Source organism: Microtus pennsylvanicus, chromosome 21 (assembly GCF_037038515.1).
Source record: "Microtus pennsylvanicus isolate mMicPen1 chromosome 21, mMicPen1.hap1, whole genome shotgun sequence".
Lineage (NCBI taxonomy): Eukaryota > Metazoa > Chordata > Mammalia > Rodentia > Cricetidae > Microtus > Microtus pennsylvanicus.
Window position 1 is genome coordinate 6046853 of NC_134599.1, and position 14581 is coordinate 6061433.

General features: G+C 54.6%; 3 protein-coding genes across 15 annotated transcripts in view; 2 read left to right on the forward strand and 1 right to left on the reverse strand.

Moving 5' to 3' along the window:
- Window positions 1-2072, reverse strand: part of Agap3 (ArfGAP with GTPase domain, ankyrin repeat and PH domain 3) — a 50366-nt gene extending 48294 nt beyond the window's left edge. For all 7 annotated transcript variants that reach the window (XM_075955338.1, XM_075955335.1, XM_075955337.1 and 4 more), the window contains exon 1: window positions 1600-2072. In XM_075955338.1, coding sequence (XP_075811453.1) covers window positions 1600-1927 — 328 coding nt within the window. In that variant the 5' untranslated portion in view covers window positions 1928-2072. The remainder of the gene's footprint in view (window positions 1-1599) is intronic.
- Window positions 2073-7652: 5580 nt separating this feature from the next.
- Tmub1 (transmembrane and ubiquitin like domain containing 1) lies at window positions 7653-10081 on the forward strand. Of its 3 annotated transcripts, none has more exons than XM_075955352.1 (3): window positions 7653-7719; window positions 8573-8991; window positions 9273-10081. In XM_075955352.1, exons 2-3 carry the CDS (start codon window positions 8603-8605, stop codon window positions 9622-9624), a joined length of 741 nt encoding a protein of 246 aa, XP_075811467.1. In that variant the 5' UTR covers window positions 7653-7719; window positions 8573-8602; the 3' UTR covers window positions 9625-10081. The 3 variants fall into 3 exon arrangements, with proteins under 3 accessions (XP_075811467.1, XP_075811465.1, XP_075811466.1); XM_075955350.1 differs by lacking the exon at window positions 7653-7719 and adding an exon at window positions 8034-8457; XM_075955351.1 differs by lacking the exon at window positions 7653-7719 and adding an exon at window positions 8328-8461.
- Window positions 10082-10301: 220 nt separating this feature from the next.
- Fastk (Fas activated serine/threonine kinase) lies at window positions 10302-14492 on the forward strand. Of its 5 annotated transcripts, none has more exons than XM_075955344.1 (10): window positions 10311-10493; window positions 11215-11625; window positions 12047-12226; window positions 12361-12500; window positions 13082-13295; window positions 13394-13553; window positions 13714-13805; window positions 13878-14013; window positions 14091-14205; window positions 14283-14492. In XM_075955344.1, exons 1-10 carry the CDS (start codon window positions 10412-10414, stop codon window positions 14388-14390), a joined length of 1638 nt encoding a protein of 545 aa, XP_075811459.1. In that variant the 5' UTR covers window positions 10311-10411; the 3' UTR covers window positions 14391-14492. The 5 variants fall into 5 exon arrangements, with proteins under 5 accessions (XP_075811464.1, XP_075811459.1, XP_075811462.1 ...); XM_075955347.1 differs by lacking the exon at window positions 10311-10493 and adding an exon at window positions 10621-10749; XM_075955348.1 differs by lacking the exon at window positions 10311-10493 and adding an exon at window positions 10713-10969.
- Window positions 14493-14581: the final 89 nt, after the last annotated feature.

Genomic DNA, 14581 nt, shown 5'->3' on the forward strand with positions numbered 1-14581 from the left:
GTGGCTATCCAGTAAGTTGCTTCATCCTCCCAAAAAGGCAAGGGAAATCATCTTGGGAGTTCGTACTTCCTCCAGAACAGAGAACAGCTTCTTCTGGCCTCACCCTCTCTGAATCTCTTCTGAAGACCCTGGGCACACACAAATGTCACCTCCCAGTCTCCAACCACAGCAGTGAATCAGGCCATTTACTCAAATCCATGTTAATGAGTTTTTTCTGTCACCTAATTAGTTCACAGTGAGCTCTGCCTTGAGAGAGAAGAAGCAGGCTGGGAAAAGATCAAAAGGAAGTCAGAAGGGGATGTTACAACAAAAGGGGCCCAGATCTAAGGGGAGGGGGGTTTGTCTACTCACGTAAGTAAGATTCAAGACTCATCAGCGATGGATACAATAGAAAAGCAAAACAGGGATGTTCAAGTACAGAGGGCTCCAAAGTCTCACACAAGATGAAGCTGGGAACAGGATCTGAACTATAGGGCCCAAAGAGTGGGCATACCCTTCTCAACCCCATGTCAGCAGCAACTGGCCTTGGCTCTCCCTGCATTGCCACTAAGGCAGAACCCACCTCCTGCTGGTGGGCGTCCCCCTTCAAGCAGAGTTGGAAAAGGAAGCAGATGGACCAGGGCGAGGCCCATCTGTCCAAGTTGGCTAGAAGGTCAACACTGCCACTGGGGTGCCTGTTGCTACTGCCAGCCGGCCTCCACCGCACCAGAGGTAGTGGGGCTCCATGCCAGCAGTGTGTCCCCAATTAATGTGCCCTTCTGCGGCCCCAGTTCATGACCCAAGTGCCCACAGGAAGGACCATTGTTTGGAGCAGCGAATGGTCTGGAGTTTATAGTCCCTATATCCAGGTCCGACCTCCCTGGAGGTCAGTCAGCATCCGGTAGCCCCAATGTATATACCTCCACCTAAGCAGGCATGAATGTCCTGGGGGTTAGAGGACACTGACAGCGCCCAGAGGGACCATCCAGCGCCTCCCACGCGGCCACAGCTCCCCAGCCCTGCGCCAGGCCAGGCCAGCGCCCGCCGGGCCGCAGAAGAGTGGGGGTGGGTGTGCGTCGGGAGAGGGCGCCGCGGGGTGCGCCACCCTCCTAAGCCTGCGGGAGCGGTCCAGGAAGACTGCCATCCACTAACCCGAGGTTCTGATCCTCTACCCCTACTGCCGGCCAGAGCCACGGCATCAGCTAAGATTATTCCCGAGCATCGGCCCCACCTTCACAACCCACCAAGGTCTTCCGTCGCGCCCACCCGGCCCGCTGATGCCTGGCCAGATGTGGCCCCAAGGCCCTTGGCGACTCAGAGTGCATCAGTCCTTGGAGCGACACCACCTTCACCTCCTGGGTCACGAAGAGCAAAAAGCGTGTCCACTAGCTCAAGACGGACCCCCCCCCCAAAAAAAGTGTTCCTAGCTAAGACATGGAAAAACCTGGACCAGCTGGGGCTCTGCAGCGCCAATTAGCAAACCGCGAACCTCAGCTCCACAAGACCCCTGAGCGCCAGAGAGGGGCCGGGCCCGAACACGGGCCCGGGCCGTGGAGTGCCCCCGCCAGCGCTGCAAAGGCCACCGCGCCCCAGCTCCCGCAGCCCCCCGGCTCCGCTCACCCTCGATGGAGATGACGTGCTCTCGAATCTGGTTCTGCAGCGCCAAATCCTCGATGCGCTCGATCAGATCGTAGATGGCGTAGATGTTGGGGTGTACCGACTCGAAGCGCTGGATCTCCGCCCGGATAGCGGCCGAGTTAGAGAGCGCGAACTGTTGGGGGGGCCCGCCGGCCAGCTGCTGCGAGGGGCCGCCACCCCCGGCTCCTGGCCCCGCGCCGCCGAACTGCCCGCCGCCCCCCGCTCCGCCGCCACCGCCACCGCCGCCCCCCGGCGCCGCCAGGCTCTGCTGCTGTTGAGGACTCTGGCCCCCGCCCGCCTGGAAGTTCATGGCTCCGGAGCCGCGGGGCCCGAAACGGGCCCAGCCAGGGCCCGGGGCGGCGCGGTGGCGGCGGCGGCGAGCGGGCGCGCGGGCGCGCGGCGCTGGAGGGACCCGAACTGAGAAGCGCGCGGCGCCGGGCTAGCGCATGAGGCCCGGAGCCGAGGCCAGAAGGCGCGGCCGCGCACGCTGGGGCCGCCGCCCGGCGTTTACCGGCGCTGAGATCCCGCCGCCTCGGAGCTGCCTCCAGCGGCAACAACAACGGGACCGGGAGCGCGCGGCCCGGGCCCTCCCCCCGCGTCATGCGCACGCACCGCCGCCCCCGCCGGCTCCGGCACACGCAGCCGAGCCCCCCTCCCAACCGCCCCCGCCCCCCAGCGCGTCGCCCTGCGCCCCCGCCCCTCTCTCGCTCAGGCTCAGCAGCCTCCACCCCCAAGAGCCGCGCGTTGGCCGCGACGCGCGGCCCCACCCACCCGCCTAGGCCCTTCCGCCCGCTCGCCCGTTCCCCCCACCCCCTTATCCCTCGGCGCCTCGAGGCCACCCGCCCGGGGACACGACCGCGCTGTCCCCACGACCGGCCAGCTGCCTTTTCACCTCTGCTCTGCTCTAGACCGCTGTGGAATCCCTGGCCCACTCCGAACAGTTCCCTGCGCCCGAGGGTACTGATAAATGGGGTTGATTGGCCGAGAAGCTCGCACAGGCCCAACGGCGCCACCCTCTTTTGGTGCAGCACCGGCACCTCTGTCCCCAGGCCTCGAGGTCAGCCCTAGGGATCGTGCCTTGGTTCTCTTCCCTGGCTCTCTGCCCGGGTCTCCACTGCTGACTGTGGCTGGGAGACAGGGACGGGTTCCCTCGCTCCTATTTCCAGTTCTCCGTGAGTTTCACCAGAGGGCCCTGCAAATGACGCTTAGAAACAATAGTGTCCCAATTCTTATCTCCCAGTGATAGCCCTCTCCCAAAATACCTTCCCCTGCCAAACTGAGGAGAGTTCATTGGTTCATTACCGAAATTCACCAGAACCCACATAGGGCTCATAATTTTTCTTGTCCTACCCCCTTGTCTATCTTGTCCCCTACTAGGGCTAGAGAGCTTCCTTCAAGGTTCCGGTGCTAATTAATCCACATTCCCAAGGCAGATTCCCCAAACCTCCAAGAGGTGACCTGTGCAAGTGCAAGGGAGTGACCCTGTGGAATAATTTGCTAGAGTATGACAGGTATCATGATGTATACCTGTTATCCTAGCACAGGGGAGGTGGGGTAGGAAGATCAGGTGTTCAAGGACAGCCTGGGCTATTTAATGAGACTGTCTCAAAAACCAAATCAGCTGAATATGAGTACGTGCCTGTAATCCTGGTACCAGGAAGGTAGAGCCTAGAAAATCACCAAACCTGTCTGAAAGAGAAAAGCAACACCAGGCAGTGATGGTCCACATCTTTAATCCTAGTTGGGGATGGAAGGGGGTGACAGGCAGATCTCTGAGTTCATAGCCAGCCTGGTCTACATATCGAGTTCAGGACAGTCAAAGCTACACAGAGAAACCTGTCTTAGGTTAAGAGCACCGACTGCTCTTCCAGAGGTCCTGAGTTCAATTCCCAGCAACCACATGCTCACAGCCATCTATAATGAGATCTAGTGCCCTCTTCTGGCATGCAAACATACGTGGAAGAAATGTTGTATACATAATAAATAAATCTTTAAAAAAAGAAAAGAAAAAAAAGAAAATCAATGGGGCTGGAGAGATGGTTCAGTGGTTAAGAGCACTGACTGCTCTTCCAGAGGACCTGAGTTCAATTCCCAGCACCCACATGGTGGCTCACAACCATCTGTAACTCTAGTTTCAGGGAATTAAACACCTTCTGCAGGTACCAGGTGCTCATGTGTATGCACATGCTGCATAGACACAGAAGAGTTGTCCTTAAAGAAAAACAACTCTGCCGGGCGGTGGTGGCGCACGCCTTTAATCCCAGCACTTGGGAGGCAGAGGCAGGCGGATCTCTGTGAGTTCGAGACCAGCCTGGTCTACAGAGCTAGTTCCAGGACAGGCTCCAAAGCCACAGAGAAACCCTGTCTCGAGAAACCAAAAAAAAAAAAAAAAAAAGAAAAGAAAAACAACTCTGGGCAGTGGTGTGCTCGCCTTTAATCCCAGCACTAGGGAGGCAGAGGCAGGTGGATCTCTGTGACTTCAGGCCAGCTTGGTCTACAGAGCAAGTTCCAGGACAGCTAGGACTGTTAACCCTATCTCAAAAAAAAAAAAAATTTAAAAAAAAGAAAGAACAACAACAAAACAAAACACAACAAAGAACAGTGGTTCACCCAGGTATCTTCTGAATACTATTGAAATGAGTGAGGTAACGCCATTCTGTCTCTACTTTATTTAGCTTGTGTTTGCCTGTCTATTTCTCAGTCCTCTATCCCCAACAACCATGTCTGCCTTGGCAACACATTTGAGATTTCCATGGCCTCAACCATGGTCCAGTTATATTAGCCAAAATGATTAAAGTAAACTAAAATAACTAAAGGCAATATAAATAGAAATTGTGAGCCTGGCATGGTGGTGCATGCTTTTAGTCCCAACACTAGGGAGAAGCAGGGGAATCTAAATGAGTTTGAGGCCAGTTCAATCTACAAAGCAAGTTCCACGGCAGCCAGGGCTACACAGAGAAACTGTCTCCAAAACAAAACAAAAAATTAATTGTCATGTTATGTTTGAAATAATTACCATGCTTTGCCAGAAATAAACGTTTCAAGGTTACTATGACCCTCATCTAATTTTGATGTAAATTGTAGTCTTTGTGGGTTTTGCCCTTTAAAACTTTGCAGCCCTGGGCTTGGACACCAAGAGGTTTCAGAGACACATGCCTGCTCTTGGTCTAACATCAATAAAAACCAAAAACTTTTTCTTTTTCAAGACAGGGTTTCTCTGTGTATCCTTGGCTATCCTAGAACTCACTATGTAGACCAGACTGGCATCGAACTCACTGAGATCCTTCTGCCTCTGACTCCCGAGTGCTGGAATTAAAGACATTCATTACCTCCACCCAGTCCAAAAACTTAAAACTTTTAATATCTTAATATGTTTGTTGGCTGGATGGTGGTGGCACACGTCTTTAATTCCAGCACTTGGAAGGCAGGGGCAGGCAGATCTCTGTGAGTTCGAGGCCAGCCTGGTCTACAGAGCAAGTGCCAGGACAGGCTCCAAAGCTACAAAGAAACCCTGTCTCGAAAAAGAAAATGGTTGTCAAGGTTGTCAATAACTATTTCAAGTGGGTCATTTCACCATTGATACATGCCCCTGGTTGGACTACAGGACCTTATTAAGCATGCTAGGCAAATGCTCTAGCACTGAATGCCACATGCACACGCTACACACATTGTCTTTCAGAATGTTATTTTTCTTACGTGTATGGACGTGCATTACGTGCAGGCAAGTACCTGACTCCTGTGGAGATCTGCTTCTTCTAAAACTAAAATTACAGGTAGTTTTGAGTTGCCATCTGGGCACTGAGAAATGAGCCTAGGTCCTTTGAAAGAGCAGATATGCCACTGCGCTTAACTGCTAAGCATATTTCCTGCCCACATATTGTTTTTTGTTTATTTTTTTTTACATTCTTTCCCACTTCTCAGACCAACCTGGACTTTTTCTCAAAATAAAACTGCCTATCTTTGACTTTCTACACATCTCTGCTCCTTCCTACATGTCTCTTACTTTCCAAAGGATCAAGTGCAAACTAAGGAAAACTTGGACCTCTCAAACTACAGAATGGTGGGTGTTTCTGTTTGTATGGCTTTAGCAATGTCTTGTCAATTTTATGGTCTTACTCTGAAAAAATAAAGTGATTAAACAGAAAATATAGCTTTTCTCACAAAAACATATAGTTCTTATGTTTTATAATTCTAAGTAATGCTAGTGTCTCTGGCCAGGTGGTGGTGCTGCACACCTTTAATCCCAAGCACTCATGAGGCAGAGGCAGGTGATCTCTCTGAGTTTGAGGCCAGCCTGGTCTACAAAGTGAGTTCTTGGACAGACCAGCAGACCAGGCTACACAAAGAAACACTGTTTCAATAAACCAAAAAAGAAAGAAAGAAAGAAAGACAGACTGGCCTGTATGGGTTGGAGAGATGACTCAGAAGTTAAGAGTAGCACTTGCTGTGCTTGTTGAGCTTGCTACTCTTGCAGCACTAGCAGAGGACCTGGTTGGGTTCCCAGCACTCACATGGCCCCTAGAAACTGTCTGTAACTCCAGTACTAGGTGATCTAATGTCCTCTTCTGACTTACAGAGGCACCAGTAAGGCACATAGTGAATATATATATTCATTCAGGTAAACATACATACAAATATAATACATGAATCTATTTTCAATAATTAGAACTTTGCAAACATGAGGACCTCAATTTGAGGGCACAGCATTCATGTCAAAAGCCTGACATGGCTGCCAGTGCTTGTAACCCTAGCATAGGGGAGCAGAGACAAATAAATCCTGTATGTGGGGCTGGAGAGATGGCTCAGAGGTTAAGAGCACTGCCTGCTCTTCCAAAGGTCCTGAGTTCAATTCCCAGCAACCACATGGTGGCTCACAACCATCTGTAATGAGGTCTGGTGCCCTCTTCTGACCTACAGTCATACACACAGACAAAATATTGTATACATAATAAATAAATATTTTAAAAAAATCCTGTATGTGTGTACATTCACATGTGTGCATCAGACACATATACACACATGCATGTTCAAACTCCCAAGCAAAAACCGCTCTATAAAATTCACAATTCAAGATGTCTGTGGCTATTTGGGGTCAGAGGAGTAAGGAAGAATCTGCAGAGATTAGCTGTCACAGGTCTACCTTGACATCCTCTGTGCTGAAACATTTTTTTTTTCTTAGATGTTGGGGAATGAGACAGAGTGTTGGTGGGTGGTCAAAGGTGGTTTCAAATCTTCCTACCTCAAACTCTTAGTGCTGGGTTTACAGGGATATGCCACCATACTTAGCTAGTTTCTCAGTTTAGGTTTTAATGAAGCAAATGCACTAATACTAAACGTTTGAAATACAGTGACATATATTTTACATAGCTGAAATACTTATTTAATAAAATATCAAATTTCTTCCTTACAACTGACTTAAAAGACTTATACTTGTTCAGAAATTTAATAACCCACCAGAGATTATGTAGCTGATGAGCCTACGAGAGGCCTTAGGATGTGTGCTCTGTTCCAAAGTCTATGCCAATTTTACAATCCAGTAGGAGCAAAGGGGGAGAGGCCTGGAAAGGGAACAGCTGGGGTTAGGCACTCTCCCTAGCGAATGAGGCAGGCAACCCACGCCTTCTCGGATACAGAGTCACAGAGTCAATTTAGAAAACCAAGATGCTTTCTGACGTCCACTGTGACAGTAGGCGAGGTCCGAGTAGTGGCCACCTGAGTTCTCTAGAGTCTTCATCACTGCATCACTAACACGGGTGCTCTGACGTGCTGAAGGCTGACGTTGGTGTCGGGAGTGACAGATGCCCCAGCAGCTAGTGGCGGAGCGGGAGGTTCTCGTTGCTGACCAATTCTCTGTGGACAAGCACAACCCCTAGGGTCGTCCCCGCGGGCCACCGACGATCGGCGGGTACCGGGAACAGCTGGTCCAGCCGAGACGTGGGTCCCTAGGGCGGAGGGCGGGAACTAATCAGGGTGGACTACAATTCCCACAATGCTCCCGGGTCGCAGCCGCGGGGAAGGAGAGGGACCTCAGGTGTTTGCGACCTCGGTGCCTCCGGCCCGGAAGTGCCCGAGGGGCCGAGATGGAGCTGGTGGAGTTGGGCGGTGAGTCGCCGCGTGTGACCGCGCCCACCCTGTCGCCCCAGGCCACAGCTGGGCTTTGCACGCCCCGCCCCGAGATCTCTGGTGCCCTCCTGCTGCTGGGGGGGAGGGAGAGGGAGGCGGGCTGATGGAAGGAGTGATGGAGCAGTGGGGGTGGGGAGAGCTAAGTCTAGGTTCTCCGGAAGGATCAAGGGTCTGGAGATCTCTGGGTTTGGCAAGGTTGCCCCCACAGGCGCTGAGTAGGGCTACTGTGGGGTGGGGTTTGGGTGGACCCAAGAAGGGGCCGAGCTGGATAGGCAACCAGATTGGCCAAGGGCGGAGTTTGACGTTTAGCGTTGTCTGGGAAGCTTTGGGAAGCTCTGTGTGTTGTGGGTGGGGTTTGGGTAGATGGTAAAGGGGAGTGTTAGGGGCTATAGGAGACCCTTATGTCGAGAAGAGAAACTTAAAGGACAGGGCATCAGATGAGCTTTGCTGGGAATAGGTGAAGGAGTGAATTTTGGGATGAAGTGGACAAAAGTATAGGTAAGCTTTTGGGTAAAGTTTGATGGAGGCTAAATTTAGGAAGGATCGCTTAGAAGAACAAGGCCCTTACTTGGATATAGGGTTTGGGTGAATTGGGGAGCTGAATGAAGACCTAGAACTCAGACAGCAAAGTTAAGACTTGGACTCTGGTGATGGAAAGGGACAAAACAAGAAAGCAAATTTGGGACTACAGGATGCTGGACCGGTCTGTATCCTGGGGTAGGTAAGAAGACAGAATAACTGGAACGGTGGGAGGGTTGTAGCACAGTGGATTCAAGGGCTTGTTGAAGTCGGGTCAGAAAGCAGCCTCTCATCAATCCTTGTGCTTCTTTAGCTCGGTAGCACCTCTGGCAACTCAGGTGCCATGGCCTTGATTGAAGGAGTAGGCGATGAGGTGACTGTCCTTTTTTCGGTGCTTGCGTGCCTTCTGGTGCTGGCCCTTGCCTGGGTCTCAACACATACCACTGAGAATACAGACCCCCTGCCACAGCCGTCAGGGACCGCAACCCCAGCACAGCCCAGCGAAGCCATGGCAGCCACAGACAGCATCAGAGAGGAGGCCCCAGGGGCTGAGAGCCCCAGCCTGAGACACAGAGGTCCATCAACACATCCAGAACCTGACACCGAGGTCACAGCAACAGCACCACCTCCTGACTCCCTGCAGGAACCCCTAGTGCTACGGTTGAAATTTCTCAATGACTCTGAGCAGGTGGCCAGGGCCTGGCCTCAGGACACCATAGGCTCCTTGAAAAGGTAAGCTGGGAAGAGGGTAAGAACAGAATCCTAAAAATGGGGTGGGTGACTGTAGAAGGGCCACTAGAGATATTTGAAGCTCACCCTTATTTTCTGTTTGAGAAAACTGTCTCCTCTGGACACTTAAACCCTATAGCTGTTAATCTGTTCAAACCTGCCCCCCAGAGGCCAGGATCTGGGTGCTTTGTAGAGTGCAGGGGTGAAGGTTGGGATCGGTCCTCTGAGCAAAGGACCAGGACTTCCTGAGGCCTGCTCTCTTACCCAGGTCCCTCTCTCCTCAGGACCCAGTTTCCGGGCCGGGAACAGCAGGTTCGACTCATCTACCAAGGCCAACTGCTAGGAGACGACACCCAGACACTGGGCAGCCTCCACCTCCCCCCCAACTGCGTTCTCCACTGCCACGTGTCCACGAGAGTCGGTCCCCCACATCCCCCTTGCCCACCAGGGTCAGAGCCCGGCCCCTCCGGGCTGGAAATCGGCAGTCTTCTGTTGCCCCTGCTGCTTCTGCTGCTGCTCCTGCTTTGGTACTGCCAGATCCAGTACCGGCCCTTCTTTCCCCTGACAGCCACCCTGGGCCTGGCCGGCTTCACCCTGCTCCTCAGTCTCCTGGCCTTTGCCATGTATCGCCCGTAGTGCCTCCACGGGCTTTTGGCAGTGTAGCCAGCCCCTCTGGACCTCAGTCCCCAAGGCGCAAAGGGAGCTGCTGTCTGCCCAGGCCCACCTCACCCGCTGCCTGCCTTTTCCCACTCCCCTGGAGCCCAGCCTTGCGCCGCAGAGGACTCACAGGGCTTCTCCCTGTGATCTTCATATCTCGGGGCCATCTTCTGGGGCTGCTGGCCCTCAGCCTTCGCAGACAGTGGGTTCTTCTGGATCAGGCACTTGCTGTCGCTGCCTTGGCCCGGCACAAAGCCGGGCCACCCCACTGGGCCCATCTTAGTGTGCTGCCAGAGGACCTAGGTACGTCTAGTTCCAAAAAGCTGCCGTGGCTGAGTTGGGGACCGATGGACTGGGAGACTGGTGAAGGGGAGTTGAGAGAAGCGGAGCTGTTTTCTGGAATTTTGTGAAGATTAAAGAAACTGTGACGTTTTCATTCCCAGTGTCTGTGCGGGGCTTGAGGGTGGGGAGCCCTTATTCTGGGAGAACGGGACCTGCCCTAGGTCCTGTGTGCGCCAGCTGCCCAGGGCTGGACAGCGGACCATCGCTTTCCCCATCATTCCCGCAGGTTTCAGGCCAGGCTCTAGGGCACCGCCTCCACAGCCGCGCGCACACTTCCCGGAAGCTGGGGGCGGGACCCACGGCTCCCCCCCTGCTCGCAGCGCCTGCCGGGAGCCACGTCTCCGCTGCCTGGCACTGAGCTGCGATTGGCGTCTGGGGGCTATCCGGGGGCTGCTGGGAAGATGGCGGACTCTGTGGCCCGCTGATGAGGAGGCCACGGGGGGAGCCCGACTCCCGGGCCCCGAGACCAACTGAGAGAGTGACCTACGCGGGGCCCGGGGAGTCATGTAGGGTGGCGTCTGCGGGGAGGGCCGCGGGAGGGCGGCGGGAGTTGGTGTTAGCGACAGTGGCCACGGGCTGCTGGCCTCCCAGGGCCGGGACAGGGTGTGGGGGCCTCTCCCGCGGACAGCACCCACCCCGCGCCTTGGCAGACGGCGCACTGGGGCCCAGCGCGCGCCCTGCGAGTTTGCGCTGTGTTCTCATTTCACTGGTGAGGAGACTTAGGCAGAGAGGCGGAGACACTTGTCCAAGGTCACGCAGCTGGTAAGTGGGAGCGCCCAGCATGGGACCCAGCACCGTCCGGCTGCTGAGCTCGCGTTCCGCCCACCCCGCCGCCGCCTCCAGCGAGAGGGGAGGTGGTCGGCAGGGCGCGTCGCCGGGACCACCGGGGCTCCAGGCTGGGTGTGACCACTAACCCTGTGAATGACCTCGGTCTTTAACCTCTTCGTCGCTCTGGGCCTTGTTTCTCCACCTGTGAAATGAGGTAATGCAGCCCCGCGACTCCTCATCAGCGTGCACGGAGCATCGAAGGAGATGTGTATGTGAAATGTGTATAGAGCTGCACCGAGCACACTTAAAGAATTAGGATTTCTTTAGAAAGGAACGGGGAAAGGGAGCATGGTGGGGAAGAGTTCCAGAGGGGGCCTTTTGGGTGGGGAGTGAGGTAAGGACTAGATAGCTATTTCCCCTTGGAGGAAACCTCACCCGGTTTTCTGGGCCACCCCTCAGGGTCTCCATCACCCACCTCCATGCTTCGAATCCTGCTCTCTGCCCAGAATTCCCCTGCTCGGCTGTCTGGTCTGCTGCTTATCCCGCCAGTACAGCCCTGTTCTTCGGGGCCCAGCAAGTCGGGGGACCGACCTTTTGGAGGAGGCCCTGTGCAAGGCCTTCAACGGCTTCTGGAACAGGCACGGAGCCCTGGGGAGCTGCTGCGATGGCTGAGCCAGAATCCCACCAAAGTGCGAGCTCATCACTACCCTGTGGCCCTTCGCCGTCTGGGACAGCTTTTGGTGTCTCAGCCTAGGCCCTCCCCTGTGGAGCAGGCCACACTGCGGGACTTGAGTCAGCTCATCATCCGAAACTGCCCCTCCTTTGACGTGCACACCATCCATGTGTGTCTACACCTTGCAGTCTTACTTGGTGAGGAGGGTGTTGGAAGGTGTGGGTGTTTAGGGAAGAGTAGCGGAAGAGAGAGCAGAGGACTCTCAGATTCCCACCTAGTAATGGCACCTCCCCAAGCACACATGCTGAGTCCTCTGGTGGATGATCCTCATGGTGGATGTCCAACATTCTGCCTCTGCTGGATACTAGGTTCCTTCTAATACAGCGCTCTAGGAAGCCACATCACTTTGTTAGACTTGGCACAAGGTGACTTGTCTAAGGCTTTCCCCACACACTGTTGATACATCATGCTCACGTGACCACCTCTCTCCACTGAAATCAGTACACCTTCCCACTCAAGAAATGAAGAAGAGGAAGTTGGGGATTCATTCGTTCCACTTGGCAAGACAGCACACCGCAGCTTTCTTACTAGGATGGTCTTTGTCCCTCTCCCTCCCAGGCTTTCCATCAGATGGACCGCTCCTGTGTGCCCTGGAGCAGGAGCGAAGGTCCCGCCTCCTTCCAAAACCACCCTCCCCACATCAGCCTACCATCCTTGGTGGGCAAAGGTTGGAAATGGCCCTGAGCTGCCCCCATTTCCTGCGGTACCCTCGTCAGCATCTGATCAGAAGCCTGGCAGGTGCCGAGGGTTAAAAGCAAAAGGGAGGCAAAGGGATGAGATGCAGCCGCTGGGATAGAGTGCCTGGGCTGGAGCGCAGTCTAGCCCCCAGCAGCCTTCCTTGAAGGCACAGTATGACAGGCTGTTCTTCACAGAGGCAAGGCCAGAAGAACTGACTCCTCATGTAATGGTGCTTCTGGCTCAGCACCTGGCCCGGCACCGGTTGCGGGAACCCCAGCTTCTGGAAGCCATTGCTCACTTCCTGGTGGTTGAGGAAGCCCAGCTCAACAGCAAGGTGGGCTGGCCTCCCACCCTCCCCTGCTTCTCTGAGTCATCCTCAGCTGCTTGGTCGGGCCCAGCCCCCATCCAGCTTGTCTGGCTTCTGTAGCAAGCATTCTACCCAGGCTGTGTTCTGTGTCCAGGACATCTGTCTCTGCTTACTGGTTGTCCAGTTCCCATAATCAGTATAGTAGTATGTCTGGAGCCCTGAAACTCTCCAAAGCTCCTGCACAGCAGCCTAGCTCCATAGGATCCACTCCTACAGAGAGATCTACAGGCCATACACTCCCCCCGTCCCCAGTTATGTCCCTTCTGTGAAGATACTACTTATGTAGCAGAACTTGGAGTGTGTGCTGTTATAGAGGGCATTCTGCCTTGAAAATTACTAATAGAACCAGGCCTCCCTGAGGTTGTGCCTATCAAACATGCCAGGGAACTTGGCATGTGCCTCTAATCCTGGCAGAGGCAGAGAAAGGTGGATCTCTGAGTTTGAGGCCAGCCTGATCTGCATAGGGAGTTCCAAATTAACCTGAGACAAAGACCCTGAAAGAAAGCAAAGTAGTGTTTGCTGCTGGATGCCGCTGCCTTTTTCTGCAGGTGGTACAGAAGCTGGTCCTGCCCTTTGGGAGGTTGAACTACCTGCCTCTGGAGCAGCAGTTCATGCCCTGTCTTGAGAGGATCCTGGCTCGGGAAGCAGGGGTGGCACCCTTGGCCACAGTCAACATTTTGATGTCACTGTGCCAGCTACAGTGCTTGCCTTTCAGAGCCCTGCAGTTTGTCTTCTCCCCCAGTTTCATCAACCACATCAATGGTATGCAGACAGGATGGTTGGTGGGGCCAAGGGCTACAGGGCAGGAGTGTGCCCAGGTGTCAGCGGCCCAGTGTCCCCCAGTCCCTGCTTCCCCACAGGCACCCCTCCTTCTCTGATTGTGCGACGCTACCTCTCTCTACTCGACACGGCCGTGGAGCTTGAACTCCCAGGGTACCAAGGCCCCCGCCTTCCTCAAAGACAGCGAGTGCCCATCTTCCCACAGCCCCTCATCACTGACCGTGCCCGCTGCAAATACAGGTGGGCCAGAGGAGGGGCAGCCACAGGAGCACAGAGTAGGAAAGCCAGAGCCCATGTCTCCTAACAGAAGAATAGCCTTGAGGCAGCAAAGGGCCTTTGCAGGGTGGCAGTGCTCAGCAGGTACAGGGACCTTCCCTCTACCACTGTCCTTTCTCCTCAGTCACAAGGACATAGTAGCCGAGGGGCTGCGCCAGCTGCTAGGGGAAGAAAAATACCGCCAGGACCTGACTGTGCCTCCGGGCTACTGCACAGGTGAGGTGTGGACGGACATGGGTGGCCAGCAGTCTAAAGCCAGCACAAGACTAAGGCCTGTCTGCCCTGCAGACTTCTTGCTCTGTGTTGGTAGTTCTGGTGCTGTGCTGCCGATGAGGACACAAGACCCCTTCCTGCCGTACCCACCACGGTCCTGCCAACAGGACCAGGCTGGCTCTAACCCCACAACACAACACTCCACCCAAAGGTAAGGAAAATGAAACGGTTGGGGAGTCTTTGGCTACTGGGCCGACAGCAACCTGAGCCAGGTCCACTCTACTTCAGGGTGGTGCTGATGCTGCGAGAACGCTGGCATTTCTGCCGGGATGGCAGGGTGCTTCTGGGCTCTCGTGCTCTGAGGGAGCGGCACCTGGGCCTAATGGGCTACCAACTCCTGCCGGTGAGAAGTCCTGTCCCACCCCACCCATGTGTGTATTAAGAGCCAAGTCACTGTAATCTTCTGTCTTCTCTCTGCAGCTGCCATTTGAAGAATTGGAGTCTCAGAGAGGCCTGCCCCAACTCAAGAGCTACCTGAGGCAGAAACTTCAGGCCTTAGGCCTCCGCTGGGGACCTGAGGGTGGGTGAGGGAGTACAGACAGGGCTCAGGATGGAACCCCTATTGGGGAGGGGGCAATTTGCACTTTGGCTCCCTGTTGGCTTTTTCATTAAAATCCCTTTCCTTCCCCATGGTGAGTCTCATTTCTGGACCAAGGAACAGAGCTGGGCCGCATCTCTTTCTGTTCATGACCTCGACTAACAAAGACAGAAGACCAGGC